At 34.7% G+C, this 16,090-nt stretch overlaps 1 protein-coding gene across 1 annotated transcript in view; it reads left to right on the top strand.

Moving 5' to 3' along the window:
• MYPT-75D (Myosin phosphatase targeting subunit 75D) overlaps window positions 1–10,395 on the top strand; it is a 77,095-nt gene extending 66,700 nt beyond the window's left edge. Inside the window, exons 10-12 of the mRNA XM_028300208.1 lie at window positions 5,947–6,112; window positions 8,015–8,510; window positions 9,116–10,395. Coding sequence (XP_028156009.1) covers window positions 5,947–6,112; window positions 8,015–8,510; window positions 9,116–9,360 — 907 coding nt within the window. The 3' untranslated portion in view covers window positions 9,361–10,395. The remainder of the gene's footprint in view (window positions 1–5,946; window positions 6,113–8,014; window positions 8,511–9,115) is intronic.
• The last annotated feature ends 5,695 nt before the right edge of the window (window positions 10,396–16,090 follow it).

The raw sequence follows: 16,090 nt of genomic DNA, 5'->3' as shown, positions 1-16,090 counted from the left end.
AACCACTGTTTTGGAGTTATGTGTATTTTTGTTCTAAACATGTTCATTGTTAGATTTAATCTAAGGTTAGACAGAGCGTGTCCACTGTCCATGTTATGTAAAGAACATAAATGTGTCAAAACTGTCCATTCTGAACTATACTTAAAATAGCTTAAACAGATTACTTCGATTGAAAAATAACTACATTACAATATCGCCTCTTTTACGACTTGTTAGGAAATCACAGTGTTAATCTTGACGTGCTTTAAACAGAATAAAATGTTGCTCTCAAGTGCCGTCTCTAAACACGAATCACTTTGATTGGTGAAGACTAAAGAGAAAACATCGTCATAAATGTGACAAATAACAACTGAAATGTGTGGAAATCGCTCGATGCTCGGTGACGTCCAAAATAGTAATAAAAATGCATTCCTTTGTATTATTTATTGCTCTAGTACAGTCAGCGTCAGCGTTCGTGACACTCAAAGAAGCCAAAAAGTTCGCACCACGTCTTTGTTACATTGGAATAAGGTTGTGTTGACAACTTTTTGGTCACTTTTCGTGTCACGAACTATTTGACGCTGACTGTACATATTCACGTTACACACGTCAAAATAATTAGTCGTGAAAGTGAAAACAATAGCGAATCGGTCACACATTGTGACAACACGTGCAACAACCTAACAGCAATGGTAATTAAGCAACGTACCCTTAATTAATCGTATGAGGTAATAGCAACTGTAAAGTGTGAAGTCTACGGCGTAATTAAATTAATACTTTATGACATGTTGAAGGTATATTCGTCAGTTAAATTCGAAATAAATATCAATTAAGTTGCTTACAATACAAAGATAAACAACAAAAGAACTGTTTACATTGCAGTTTATTAAATACAATGGAAAATTAAAATACATCGATATGTGTATTTTTGTACTAAAGATTCTTGCGCTGCTTTTTCAACGATTCATTCTTCCGAAGAAATTAATTCGTAGTTACTTAAAAGTTTCTTCACACTATTGACCCTAGCGGGAATCGATCCCGCAACACGTACAACAAAACGGATGATTATAAAGTCATATACGATCGCCCTAATTGTTATATCTTTTATGTTTCCTACATGTTATGTAGCGTAATTTGTAATCCGCTGTTATGTTAATACACTCATTATTAATTTTATTACGCGGATGGATTTTGAGGTTATCTGACTTGTCATCTGTTGTGCAACATTCCGAGTCTGACACCAACTTCCCTTTTTGTGTTCAAACAGTTTGAGCAACAATCAACCCCTAAGGTTTATTAACTTTGTATAATGTTGCAATAATGCAACATTTTACAAATAAATAATTATTTACTCACTTGGGCCCGCATCCTTTATGGAATGATGATCAAACCTCGATTTAAGTCGACTAGATTCGAGCCTCTGATTGTATGCCATGCAATGCTAAAATACACTTGCGTCAGGATAAATTTTCGGGCTTCAGATACTGAAAATAATGTTCATTTAATGCCTCCTTACAATTGGCTGGTAAAAAACGCATTGGTGCATTAATCACGCCAATTCAAAATTCTATTAAATGAATCCCAATTTGTGAACATACCACTGAAAGTCACTTTTACACAACGGAAATGTGTTACATAAACAAAATTAACCAGTTGGCACTTGGCAATTTCCTACAAAAAATACTAGGTTTTATTGATAATCCATTCATGACAATAATCTGAGTTCTTGTCTTTTCTTTTGCCAACTCATTTACACGTTGTTATGTGCTTTATTCGTTTTTAGGTGTATTCAATCCGAGTGTAGTAATTAACAAAATTATTTATTACTCATAAATTCATCTTTTTGTGGAAACAACACCAATGTAATCACCGTTTCTTTCATAATCACTACACATGGTGCTCCGATTTCTAAGTTTACACGTTCGGCCCGCTAAAAACGTTTCGTGTGTTCGAACCATTAGCGTCTTTCCCAGTAGACGAGGAGGATGAATCTTACCAAACCCAATAACTCAGCTGCATTGGGACCGTACGTAATTGACGCCAATTACTGGCCAATAAGCGCGGCTTTACGTTCGTATTAGCAGGCGGTATGTGGCGCACGCGCAGCGAATACATCTCAAACAATTAATCCCCAATTGTTGGATTTGACAAACTATTCAAACCGCATTGGAGCGTTTGACGTGATATTCAACAATCGACGCGTCATCGAATGATTTCATTTGCGACCGAATTACATTTTTTCAGCTACATAAACGAACTCCTTTGAGTACATTATTTTGTCATATCCACAACGACATTCCTAGGGATGACTAGATAACTAAAGTTGAGTTAAATAAAACGTATTACGAGCAAACAAGAAATTTATAAAAACACACGGCTGTAGCAGCTATCGAACGCTGGTTAGTTTTTCATTAAATTTCATAATCGGTTCCGATTAACGGCATCTGACAGCAGTACTGTCTCATTAGTGCTACGTATTTAGTCTTGATTTAATACATGAGCTTGACGTGTGTGTTTTATAGAGATTACCTGGTGTTCCACTTAGCGAAACTATGTCGTAATATCTGTTCTTTCTTTCTCTCTTACTCCTGTCAGCATCCTTGGGCGAGTGAGGAAGACGAAAAGAATAAAAGACGATTAAATGGTATTGCAGAGTACACCTCAAAAGTACAGTAGGCATTATCGGAAAATAGTGATTAGCGATTAGGCGTGCCTGAGCGCAGTCCGCATTTACTGTTATTAACGTTAGAGGAGAATCCTTTTCAATTATAGTGATATCTTGATAATAGGTTTCGGTAATTGGCTTGGAGCAACTTAATTTCCATTCTGGGTGGTTGTATATTCTTTAAATATCTACTGTGTTAAAACTTGTATTATCGTTCTAAGGTGAAAAACTAGTATTTAATTAACTATTACTTGCTGCCTATTCTAGATGCTAAATCAGACTTCATTAAAAGCTGCAGATATTATACGTTAGGTGTATCAATTTCCTAGACACGAATAGATATGATATTTCTCAAATAGATATGTAATACGGGTAACATAAGTACGTTATCAGATATTTGATAGCCCGATCCTAAAATCTATAATCTTATAGAAAATCAGTGATAAGTATCAGCTTACGTAACAGTAATTTATTAGAATTTTTTTTCGATTAATTTCTATTTGCACGGTGCTGACCATCACCGACTTTGAGATACCATAAAACTAATTGGCTGAAAGTATGCTGCCGTATTGAGTACGGGTAAAAACTAAATGTATGTTGTAATTCCAACCATGTTCACGCCTCAGTTCAGATAAGAAACTACTTCTACTAGTAACATTTGTAGAAAACGATCAACGAAAAGTATTTAAGATAGTTAATCAAGTCACTTTAAAGTTTAAACTCTCCATGTAAAAAGTTAATTTCAATCATTGTTAAATTAATGTCTGTTAATAGCATATATCTACCTACCTTATAACTAAGTACTCCAGGTAGTTATTATAGTACTCTGACATGAAAGAAAATCATTGAAGTTTCAGCCATTATTGCTCAAAATCGCTTATGTATCTGCTCATTCATTAACTGCATTAATTTCAGTACTTGTACGGGTAAGTACTAACACTAAAGTTATAATGGTTCCTGCACGTAACACATAAAAAAGAAAATTCAATTTATGTTCTGTTCTCATAAATTATCGGGAACAACTATTAACTATGGTAGTAACATTTTTAGTTGCAAACCTAGTGGCTACCGATATAAGACTTGTAGTCGTATAATTAATCAGCAAGGCGGCTAATTATTGCAGTGGTCGCGAAAGCAGAGAAAGTACGGGGGAACGTGAACAGAGCACGGTCTAGTTGGGACACGGATTGTACAGGCGGCGTATCAAGCTGAACACTGTGATATCTTAATGTGGTAACATTAAGGGTGATTTTGCAACGAAAATGTACTGTCTGAGATCGCCGCGAGCCATCATGCCCGACAGTAATGGCTCATTACTGATTGATTTTGTCGCTAGTAAAAATAATAACTACACTAAAATAGATTAGTAACCTTGTTATGTGTAACGAGTAGTGACTATTGTTGCCACTTGTCGTGCACAAAATATGCTTTATATTAGCGTTTTTGTATGAGACCGTTGAAGGAGCCGCCCAACTTGTGTGACATGTTACACAGAAAGCTAATAAATGTAACTTAAATGGTCACAGTGCCTCGTGTGACATTTTATGAAAACACGAAGCGGTCAAAGCATGCACCGACCCGTGCTACCGGCCGCAGATTCGTTTAACTCATTCACCACGTGGACTGTCTGCTTGTGGATTATTTTATTAGTAGAAATCAAGAAGGACCTCTCAATTTTATTGTCTCTACGTCTAGTTCATGATTGTGGACCTGGGATTCACCCCAACGAGCTCTTAATTCATTTTGCACTCTGATACCCCTTAGAAATCTATAGATGACCATTTGGGTTGTTAGGTTTTAGGTTAGTTTAAATTTAAAATGTATTTCAGAAAGAAAATCTAATTAGAGAAAAACATAATGTACTTAGTCATAATACAATTACAGAAACTAACATTCACAGAATGTTATCGCGCCAAAAATTATTCTAGAATTGCAAAATTGATGTAATCAATGATGTAATCCGTTATACAAATAGCAAATAAATATTTGTGCAAATAAATATTTGAATTTGAATTTACAAATTTCGTTTTTATAACTTTACACAAAAGTTACATTACTACATTTTTCTAAATATACGTTAATTACATAAAATAAGACACTAAAACATGGCACAAAAGTGTAGTAGGATATGACGTGCGAATATTTTACAATATTAATACAAAGTTTCAGAATTTAATAAATTCCGAAGCTAACTTCTGCCGTCTGATATCTTGATATTCATTCGAATATGAAGCAGTCCCTTGAGAACACGTTTCAACACCCTAAGATAGACATTTTTGAAACGTTTCGTCCAAAGACGAAGTTTCGGAAACTTAAAAAGAAAGCAAAAAATATTTATATTCCAGGACTGTTTCATATTCGAATGCATATCAAGATATCAGACGGCAGAATCGTGGCAATTGTTAGCGTGCTTACGTTTGTAACGTTTGTTCCTCTCCACTGCTCTGTTTATTGGAGCGGTTGATTTGCACTTGACAGATCTCTCGATGCACGTAGACACTCCACGTGGATCTTATGAAGAATATTTTGTCAATCAAAAAGTATCTTTTTGTACTTTGGCGAAAGTGTCACGAGATACCGCAGTTAAAGTTATTGAACCGAAGTACAGTATATTGGCATTTAAGAATCATAAAAATGCTGCACCTGTCTAGTTGTCTGACTAAACATATTCAATTACATTCTACTCGCTACCATTCAAACGTATTTCGAACCTTTTTAGTATAGATCCATTGCATTTTAAAAATAAAATATAATTTCTCTCGTTTTTTACTTCCAAATAAACTGAAAAGCCTGCAGATTTATGCTACGAAATGTCCATACATTATATTTATCAGAGACAGGTTTAACACTCATCTCGTTCCGCACCGCGCGTTTATTTACGACACAAAGATTCACTAAGTTTTCATTTGATTTCCCCTTGCTATTTAATAGGGTTGGCAAACCAAACAACCCGCTATCAAAGCAGTAAAATGGAAAAACGTGATCAATATTACTTGCAAATGAAATTACTTCAATTTAACACAAGCAACTTTGGCAATTAATTAAAAAATAGCTGTTATATACGGCCAAACATGAGAATTACTGCAAATTTTGTAATGCGGCCTTCATAAGTTTCCAACGCTGAAAACTTCGCGGCAGCCCTGCCTCCGCCGTGGCATGAAACGGCGCACGCGCCGCCAGTCCGTGTGGTCAGCGCGCCGACGCACTGCACACTCGCGGTAACTTCTTCTCATCTCGATAATGCATTTTGACATACAAATATACCTTCTCGAACTTCAATTCTTCCTTTATGGTGCCTCATAAAGTGTTAGTGTATTGTTTTTTCAAAGGATTCTCATGTGGCTCAGTGATGATGAAGTGGACTGTGCTATGACCTCTCAAACAATGTCTTTGGATATTATGTTTTTGACACACGACAACTTGCGGCGTCTACGCAAAGAGCCGCAAGTGTTAGGCCTCCGATACAGGGTATGTTTTATGATTTTTACTCACATAAATGCTATATGAATGCTCTTTTGAAAGTGACCGGCATAGAGCGCAAATTCCACAGTTTTATTGTACTCACTTAATATTTCTACATTAATTTATCTAAATTCGTTCATCTCAGGTATTTTATAGCACTAGTTTTGAGGAGAAAAGCCTACTGTTTGTTAGAGAAAGACAATTTAGGTTTGCGAGCAAGCACGAGTGTCAATATTTCTCTCAATCACTGACATATCATAATTTATCGTGTAGAGTGTTTATCGAGGTTCTACAGCCTTATTGGCAAGTGTTTTATAAGTTAAAATCTTCAGCATATTAGAAATGATCGAATATCTGTAACAGTAACATGTATAAGACCGAAGATGCTTGATAAAGTTAAAAATACACAAAAATATGTAGGCTTTTGTCGTTGATTTTAGAGTAATAGCAATTCGTTACGTTATTTCTAGTATAATCCTAGCAATCGTTATCACAATAAGTCCTGTAATTGTGTTAATGGAAATTGGCTTTTAACTTGCTTATCATAAATTGCATTCCAAAGATGTCTGAATTTGCTATCACAATCCCGCCATGGTATTAAAAAGTGAGCTTCCACCAAGTACTAAACTTTGATCACTTAGCTCCCTTCTACACATGTGTGTTATCATCACTACTTGAACGTTGTTGGTGATTAGGTTCAAAAGAAGATTGACTACACGACTTGTAAGAAACTGTAGTACACGTTCTCAAATGCTGATCTATTTCTGTGTGATTAAATACTGGTTATTAATGTAATATAATATTAATGTCAATCTCCTACTGAAAATATAGCACCCAGCGGTTTTATTGTATTTGAAAGTCGAGTCATCTGTCATGGGTTTGATCTAAGATTGCTATTGGGCCAAAAGAAATGTTTTTAAAAACAATCGTTCTCTAAGATTGCAATTCCGACGTGTAATAAATATTTTCATCTGATTCATTCTCATTACCAATAAATAATATCAATACCTCCGTGGAAAATTGCTTTTTGACAGCTTATAAAAGTATGCCGACAGTTGGTGAGACAACAAATACTAAGCTTTTACAGTATTTTTATTGTATTTATTTCTTAAAATTAATTGGTAACTAAATAAAACCAAGCCAAAAAAATATTTTAATAGGTACACATGAAAACCTTGTTTTAATGCAATAATTGCAATACTACTTTCGAACAGTGGTTGTTGATCAATATGTTATTGCATCAATTTGCTAATCAGCCATTTTGACTTAACATTGTGATTAAAACACAGTTCGGTTCTGTTACTATTTTGTCTGTTAAGTACTGATGAGTTACTCATCCTTTTAATTTCACTACTCATCCTTTTAATATTGTCTAAATAAGATATGAACTACTACCGGCTAATGCTCTGTAGTAAGTCATCTGTTGATAACTATACAAATAGACGTAACTATGATCTAATTAACGTAAATACTTGGTTGTATCTGCTGATGACATACTATTAAGGGTTAGATTAATTTTATTTGCACAAATTTGAAAAATTTGACAGTAGATCATCTTTTCCAGTAAAATTAAATACCTAATGAATGAATAACTTTCATGATCGTCGATGTCGATTAAATCATTGGAAATGTTATGATTAAGTTTTTTTTAAAGTATGTTTGTTCCGTTGATAGATATGTATGTACATTTCCAACCCTACTCAGCACTTTTAAATAATTAACTTCTATTTAGGATTAAGTCAAATATTCTGTAACAACGCTCATATGAATCAATTGAATTGGAAATGTGAAATTCATCAATGAATGCTTGAGATTAAATCAAGTTTTCAACGTTGGTTCAGAATGCGAGGCTGAAATCTCTTCTTGCTCTAAGATAGCCGCACAATAATTCCCTTTTTTCCTTCACAGGGCCTATCAAATGGCATGGAAAATGACCAGAACACGGCAAACCAAATGCAGCCTAATGATTTGACGCATAAACGTCTATCTACCAGCTCCACGACGTCAAACCAGAGTTACGACTCCAACGTCGAATATGCCGTGCCCAAGCACTCGTACAATCAACGCGCAAGGAACAGCGACGTTGATGGAAACGACCTGCCCTACCCACCTAAGATATCAAATCCCTTATTCGGGGTTAACGCCGCCTCACACTACGCGCCTGGTTCCCACGCGGCGCCAGAACACGAGACCAAACACTACGAGAAAAGCTTACCCAACGGAGTCAGAAAAGCCCCAGAAGGCCAAGACAATGACGCCTTCAAATCCGAGGACTCCCTAGACGGTAGGAAAGAGGTGATAGTGAGCCCCAACCAAATCGCAATCACAGAGGGCGGCACCGCGACCTACACCACAGACAATAATGGTAAAATCAATGTTCATGTCACCGTCATGATTAACGCAGGTAATTATATGCATCCTTACGAACAAAATAAAGCACATATCTATATAGCACAATTTATAACAACTTACATGTAAAGTTACTCTAACAGTTTTGCACAGTGATGGTTTATATTAAATGGAGGGACTGTGTGCTGGTTACCAGTAACGAACCGCTCTCGAGGATGCATATGAGGCAAGCAGTCTCTGGTTGTAGTTTATGTAGTGCATGCGATGTAGTGGTCTAGTGTTCCTTACGTGAAATCGTTTTATTTTGGGTCGTCAATTCACATTTGATGCATGTCTCTATTATCTGTTCTGTTCTCTACTCATTTGTGAACACACTTTGTTTACTTTCCTGTACTACAATCTTGAGGCTTCGGCATTTTTTACACGTATGACGAAATATTCTTTTACGCTATTATACTTTCATGAATTCACTTGTGTTGCTCTAATGAAGATAAGCATAATGTTTACTAACAAATGTGAAAGTGATGCACTACTTATGATTGAGAAACATCCGCATATTCATTGAAACTGTTATGCTTATCTTGTAGGAATGCGAATGATTGTTTTAAAGCTTAGAATTTATCGTTACGCAACACTGATCGGCGCGCGCTAACATTTCAGGCACTCTCGCGGATTTGAAGAAGCAGCGCGCTCAAATTAGAACAAACGGTAGTCCGGTGGAGAACAGTTTGAACTCGACGAACAACCACAGCATCAATTCAATACCTGAGGTGACGAAGGACATGCCGGTGCAACTCAACCCGCTCACTCTGTCCCCGAGTTCCGGAACTGTCCCACGATTCTCCGGGAATACGAGTGACGTAGTCGGGGACACCAGATCGCACAGGTGCTGTATTATAATGTAGATTTACATCGGTATTATGGTATCGGTAGACGCGCCCCTAGTGCACAAAATAGAGGGGCGCGTACGAACAAAGAGAGATTGATTCGCGTACAAGTCTGATTGTCATTCCAAAAAGATATATTTATGCCGGTTAGGTTCGTACAATGTGCTGATTGTACTGTGAATTGTATTTAGCGGGTTAAGTGATGGTATGTTAATAGTTCCGATTGGCCCCTCGAAAGCGAGGAAGTTATTGTTACGTTGATTATTGCCGATGGATAATTGCCATTTTTGCTCAGCAACGTCAGGGCTTGCCAATGTGCTAGTAACAGTGTGATAAGTGTTGATCAGCTCAACGGTTTTTATCTAGGGGTAAGGAAATATTAAATGGTTGCTAATATTTTACATAGTTATAGAATTGAATCCTATATAATTATATAAATTTATTGTCTTATTGTAGTAGTGTATTTAAGTATTTTCCTACTGTAGATTTCGCCTTACCTATTATTGTATCTTATACATTCCATTTTTATGTATATAACTATGTTGTATGTCAAGGTTATTGTGATTCCAGCATTATATCAGTATAATTGAAGTTGATCAGTATTTCAATGGTATGAAAAGCATAATAATTAATTAGATACGATCAGTATAAATAAACAATCACAAACGATCGAATATAAAGCAATTGTTCGAAAGTGCCTCACCGGATGGATTGTTGCAAATATATTTTAATGAAAATAGCATAATTGAATACTTAAATGCGAGTTATTTAATATTTAAATAATAAGTGATTAATGTGTAATTTATTTTAATCAAAATAATATATTCGTTGCATAAATTCCTTGAACACTGCTAGGTATTATTTGAATTTGGGGTGATATTTTAATAAAAGTAAACGTGACTGCGATAAATGCCTTATTTAGACACATTCGTTATTTTGTTGTACTCGGACCACGCGACGGCAATAAACAAAACATTAGTATTTTACAATTTCTATGTTAATAGTACACAAAAATAGTTCTTAAATCTATCAATCAAATATTTCCCAAGTGAATATTATAATAAACTTCATAAAGATAAAAATTCAAATAGTTAAGGCAATTTTGTAACTTTGATCTTTGAAATAATTACTAGGCGATTTGTATTTGTAGTAGCAATTGTTCATATACACTTTATATTTAATGTCTTAAGAAACACCTCTTCCTCCGTCAGAAATGGCGGTTTTAAAAAAATGTGTCTTTTAAAATGTTTGTTACTTAGGGGAAATTAAGTATTTAGGGATACTCCTGAGTGTGGTTTGTGTCGAGACAACCTTTGAAAGACTGTTTTGTAATTTAGGCATTTGTTAGAAAGGTGACGCGTACGCAACTATTTGAAACAATAATCATGTGAAATCTTTATTAGTACCACGTCTACTTTGCTCGTAGTAAACAAAAACAACTTCCAAAATCTTATCTTTAGATGTCAAACTTTCGTTTAAAAATCATACAGGGTGTAGGGAGCTGTTCTAAAAACTATAATAAGATATTTGTATTTTTGCATTTCCAATTTTCTTGACACGCCTAATTATTTTTACAAGATTTCGATGTTGCTCCTACATTTATGCTGTTTTATAACAATTTCTGTCTGATTACGTAGTTCCAAAGACAGTCCTGTTTACAAATACACCCTGTTTGACAGTGTATATTACAAGTAAAAGCTATTCTCCTCGTAGCAAACTATGTCTTTTTAGGCCCATTGGCATTTCTTATAGAGAAGTCCTTTCGCCATATTGGGTTACCGAGGTTCCCTTGAGAACAGGATAGTTCCATATCTTGAGTATGGATTTACTATGTCCTATAACTAATATGATAAACTTCGAAATATTTGTTCCTAAACCAGAGACAAATTATGATGAGCTAGCTTCGAATTTTAGAGGGTCATCTGTCATTCTTAAATATAATTTTATTTATGGTATTAATTCCGACCTGTTGCTACGTGACGCTCTATAAAACGAATCTAGCTTTACACTAAAAACTTGATAATGTAAGGATGGATAGGAAACTGACCTGCAAAATAGGTTCCTAACTGCAATAATAAAGCATGGATTTTAATACACAAAAGCTACTTTAAAATATTGAAACAGTTCTATTGATTTTCCCGCCCGCTGCGATTCAATAGTGGAAAGCAGCATTAGCCGAGTTTCTTTCGAAAGTGAAGTAAATACTTATAACTTAGTATTGTTATTACTTGCAATGTAATTAGATATTTTAATTTATTTAACTCTCACTGAAGTAATAACATGAAATCGAATGAATTGGTGTTTTTCAAATAGTTGCGTACGCGCGTGCTAGGTCCATTGAGATACAGCTGATAGTTGACAGAGCGAGGGGGCCACGGCATTTGCCGTTATTTTATTGCGTTTGTTCATAGCATTATGGCTGACTCTTTTACGTTTAAATCCTTTTGGGAGTCAATCTTAGTTATCCACTAAATATAATTATGTACAGTCACGGAATGAAAAGGTTCGTCAGTTTTCAAATTGATTCCTTCAACGAATCGCGAGCACATATTAATTACCTTTTGAAACTATGTTACAGGATAATCTCGAGTTAGAGAAAATAATCTTTAACTGTTCGTCAGTAAAGTTCAAAATTATTCAGATCAAAGTTGTTTGACGATTTATCTTGTCAAGAAGATTATTATGATTGATAAACTAAAACCTTCTTGTTGGTTCAAGCTGCCATTATTATTTCTATTAAATAAAAAAAACTATTGTCAATTGGTCAATGTCATCATTGCATTGCATTGATGGGATAGAAAAATAAACAAGCAAAACCTTATTCGTTAGCAAACGTCATATTTATTTAAATGTTAGCAGCACTGTTTCTTGCACTGTATGTTGGCAGGTTTGACTCTTACAGTACCTAGTGCAAGCGAAAACCGACACTAAGGTGACGAACCTTTTCATTCCGCGACTGTACATACGATAGCACTTCAAGCTTAGCACTGGCATCTTCCGTAGTTGTTTTGCAACAAATATGTTTTGTTTGATGTGCTCTCGGCTGTACATCGTGTTTCGTCGCAAAAATAGACTTAAATTAATAGAATATGAAGAAAAAGTCGTCAATTCTTCACAAAGAGAACGAGTAAAAATAAAATAGTACATTGACTCCCCGCCTCCGCCGTAATTGGTATGAACAGATGTCAATCGAGTGACTTGTCTAAGAACTAAATACTCAATTCGTGCCAATTCTTTCGGTCTGTTTTCGCACGACTTCCAACTCGACCGATTCCAGAGTCGAGTGTTTAGGTATTTTGAACAGTTGATAGTATCATAAATCTTAGTCACCCTAAAAATTTTTGATGACCTTAGCTCCAAATTTGTAATATACAATTAGTACATATTGTTGGGGAAGCGTTGAAGTTCTTTTTCAGGTAATCCAGTGTTCAATGTCTGTGGTATTCTTAGATAGCAGTTCTACATTCCATTTTCATCCTCATCTATTGTTAAATATTACTTTTAATAATAACATGTCTTTGGAGATATATACGTACTTCATCTAGGTTGCTATTAGGACCCATCCGATAGTTAACACATTCGTCCATATCATAGTCATTAGTGTAGCTATATTACTCCAATAGAGCGGTTATATTGTATGTACTTAAAAAGTACTTAAATCTTCTAATTATATTGTAAAGTCATGTAAAGTTGAAATTTATTTATGTACATTTAAGGGGTTATTCTTGTTAAATCAGTAGAAAAAAATAGGCAGTTTACACATATAAATGTTGTATTTATAATAAAAATTACTGGTGATAATCTTAAACGTAATTTCTACATTTTCTCTATTTTATTTTTAATTGTGTTGTCTATTTTTCAGCTGTCAAAATCCTCTTGAATTAAAATTACGATACATTTAATATTAAAGCAATATTGAATGGCCTTATTATAGAGAGATATAAAAAATAGATTTTCTTTTATAAAATATAATATTGTGCATTATAAAAAGGCATTTTGTGATATCTGTTGACTCAAATTGACTGTCCAGATTTTTTAAATGATGCCTAAGATAAAGTAAAGTTACCCAAGGAATTTTTTGTATTGATACAAGACTGGCGGTATAGCTACTGTACTACTTGGTAGTTAACAAAGATAAAGAATCTAGGCATTCATATTTATTCATTATTATGAAACAGCTGGCTTATAAACAGAAATAAATATGTTTAAATATATTAATGTCGATTAACTGGTCAGCTGTATAGTATAACGCACAACTCAACTTTGGAGGCAAATAAAGTAAATAAAATATCTGGCAGCTATTCTCTTAAGGGCTGATTTTTCAACCGTCGGATAACTTTTAACTGAAGAATAATTTTGGCACATTGACAGTTTTAATATGGGAAATATGTCAAAATGACAAGTTTATTCTTCCGTTAAAAGATATCTGACGATTGAAAAATTAGCCCTAAATCTTCCAGTATTTATAACAATGTTAATTTTACCATGCAGTCAGTAGGTAAGGATAAAGTAGCCTAATAAAAACATGGTCACATTTTACCTATAGTGAATACAATAATTTACTTAATGTCACAACCTGGTGTCAAATGCAATGTGTTCTTTTACAATTTATAGTAATTTAGTGGTCAATCTTTTACTCGTTTTATAGCTTATGTCTTTTGAAACGGATTTTTACTTCTAAATAGTGATCATTTGTGCTACTTAGAGAAGAATATTTCCGCCTACGAATCTAAATTATCCGTATTTTATCACATAATAATTAAATCCGTAGATACAGGTTAAGATCGTCAGTAGAAGTAGTGTTGTAAGAAACTCGAGTCTTGGAGTCCTATTTAACAAAACTTGAACTATTTTTGAAGACTCGAGTCGTATAAATAAAACTTAGCGCTCAAGTCCTTCAGAATTTTGAGTCTTTTAAAAAATACACATTTGAAAACAAAATCCCTGTTATGTGTCACTTAAAAAATAGGGATGGATGGTGAAAACGGGCACGAGACTTTAAAAGAACTCATGAATGAGTCCTCTAAATCCATGCTTGTAGTTTGAAGTAAATAAAAATAATTCCTAGAACTTAAAAGACTCGAAAGGGCTCAGAAGACTCAAAGGACTCTGACTCATGTGACTAACGAGTCCTAGTCTTAAAATAGGCTCAAGTCTCGAAATGAAGACTCGAGTTTCTTACAACTCTAGGTAGAAATGTAGATAATGCCATAACACTAATTAAATGAAACCTTGCCAGTTAGGATCTTGCCTTCCCTTGGACCACTTCGCCATATCCTATAAATAATATTTGAGTACCCTATCCTAAATAACTCCCTTGTTATACAATAGTCTTAACACCGTTTTACTAAGAAACTGCTTTGTCTCTTTTCATCTAATGCAATAAGGGCTATTTTATACTAAACATTGGTTCCCAAAGTGGGGAGCGCGCCCCCCAGGGGAGGTGCAAAGGCCTTTAAAGGGGGGTGCGGGCCCTCTGTGTATTTAAGTATAAAAAACCTGCGACCGCTGAGAGAATGCATTCCAGACTGCTCGATACTCGAGGAGGGGGGCACGGAATTTTTTGTATGGTCGAAATGGGGCGCGTCTCAAATAAGTTTGGGAACCAATGTACTAACAGTTGATACCACCATCCTGGTGAGTGCAAATGCAATAGTCCTCTTACCGGTTCAGTGATCAACAGTTGGCGCTACTGTCTTCGCCACTAGTAAGTGACAGTGACCTTATTTTACACTGGCGCCAACTGTTGAACGCTGAAACGATGGCCCTCACTACAACTGACGAAAAGTGACAAAGCATTTACTACATAAAAACGGTGTTCAAACTAACTTTTATGTAAAGATGTTTCTGCTATGCCTCTTAAGCAGAACATGTTTGTAAATCTTAAAATAACTAGGGATTGTTGCCCTATTATGTCGTAAATGATTGTTTGAAGTCGTTCCTATATATAAAACACTCACAATATCAATATTACAGCAGAGCTTCATAGATATAAGTTTCATATCACAACCCCATAAATTGGTCTGAATTGGTTTACAAAAAATATATTTATTGAGATTATTTTTAATACTATCCAGTGGTTGTAACGGATAAAGGTATCTATAAACCCTTTAAATATAGTATTTTTATAATATGTATTCGACAAATATTTTACATACTACTCCGTCAATATTATTTAAAACTAGCACTATTTTCGCATTAATTATGCTGTCTTTGACAGAGTAGTATCGCTGGATTGTGTTATTGTAAAATATTTAATATTTATAACTAAATTGTGCATTGAATTGAACCCAATGTGGTTATATTATTGTGATCTATTGTAGTTATTCAGAGGGGTTGTACCAGCTATCCCGTGAACCCTTAATCTCTGAGTAACATAGTGTAGAACTGTGGGCGTATGACGTCATTTGCACTGTGGAAGTGTCATTTTCACTTGACAAACGGCTTAAATTTGATAGAAATTTTAATAAAATAATAAGCTCACCTAAAACTCGGTAATCCTATTTATTGGGAAATATTGTTATTCAGACTTTATTTTGCTAAAGAGGTTACTATTTTCTATCTACTTTATTTATTAACTCCTAATAATTTATTAAGTATAAAAAACTGTGTTAAAATATGACACTGAACAGCTTTATGACGTCACAACCACAGGATATTGTATCTAAACCTGGTATTTGACACTACTGTCCGAGTCACATTGCTATGTTAGTACAATATACAATATTGTTAGTATTTACCAATGCAA

The sequence above is a fragment of the Ostrinia furnacalis genome, unplaced genomic scaffold (genome assembly GCF_004193835.3).
Source record: "Ostrinia furnacalis isolate ACB-3 unplaced genomic scaffold, ASM419383v2 OfSCF0710, whole genome shotgun sequence".
NCBI lineage: Eukaryota > Metazoa > Arthropoda > Insecta > Lepidoptera > Crambidae > Ostrinia > Ostrinia furnacalis.
The sequence above is the reverse complement of the archived record's forward strand: the minus strand, read 5'-3'. Positions and strand labels throughout refer to the sequence as shown.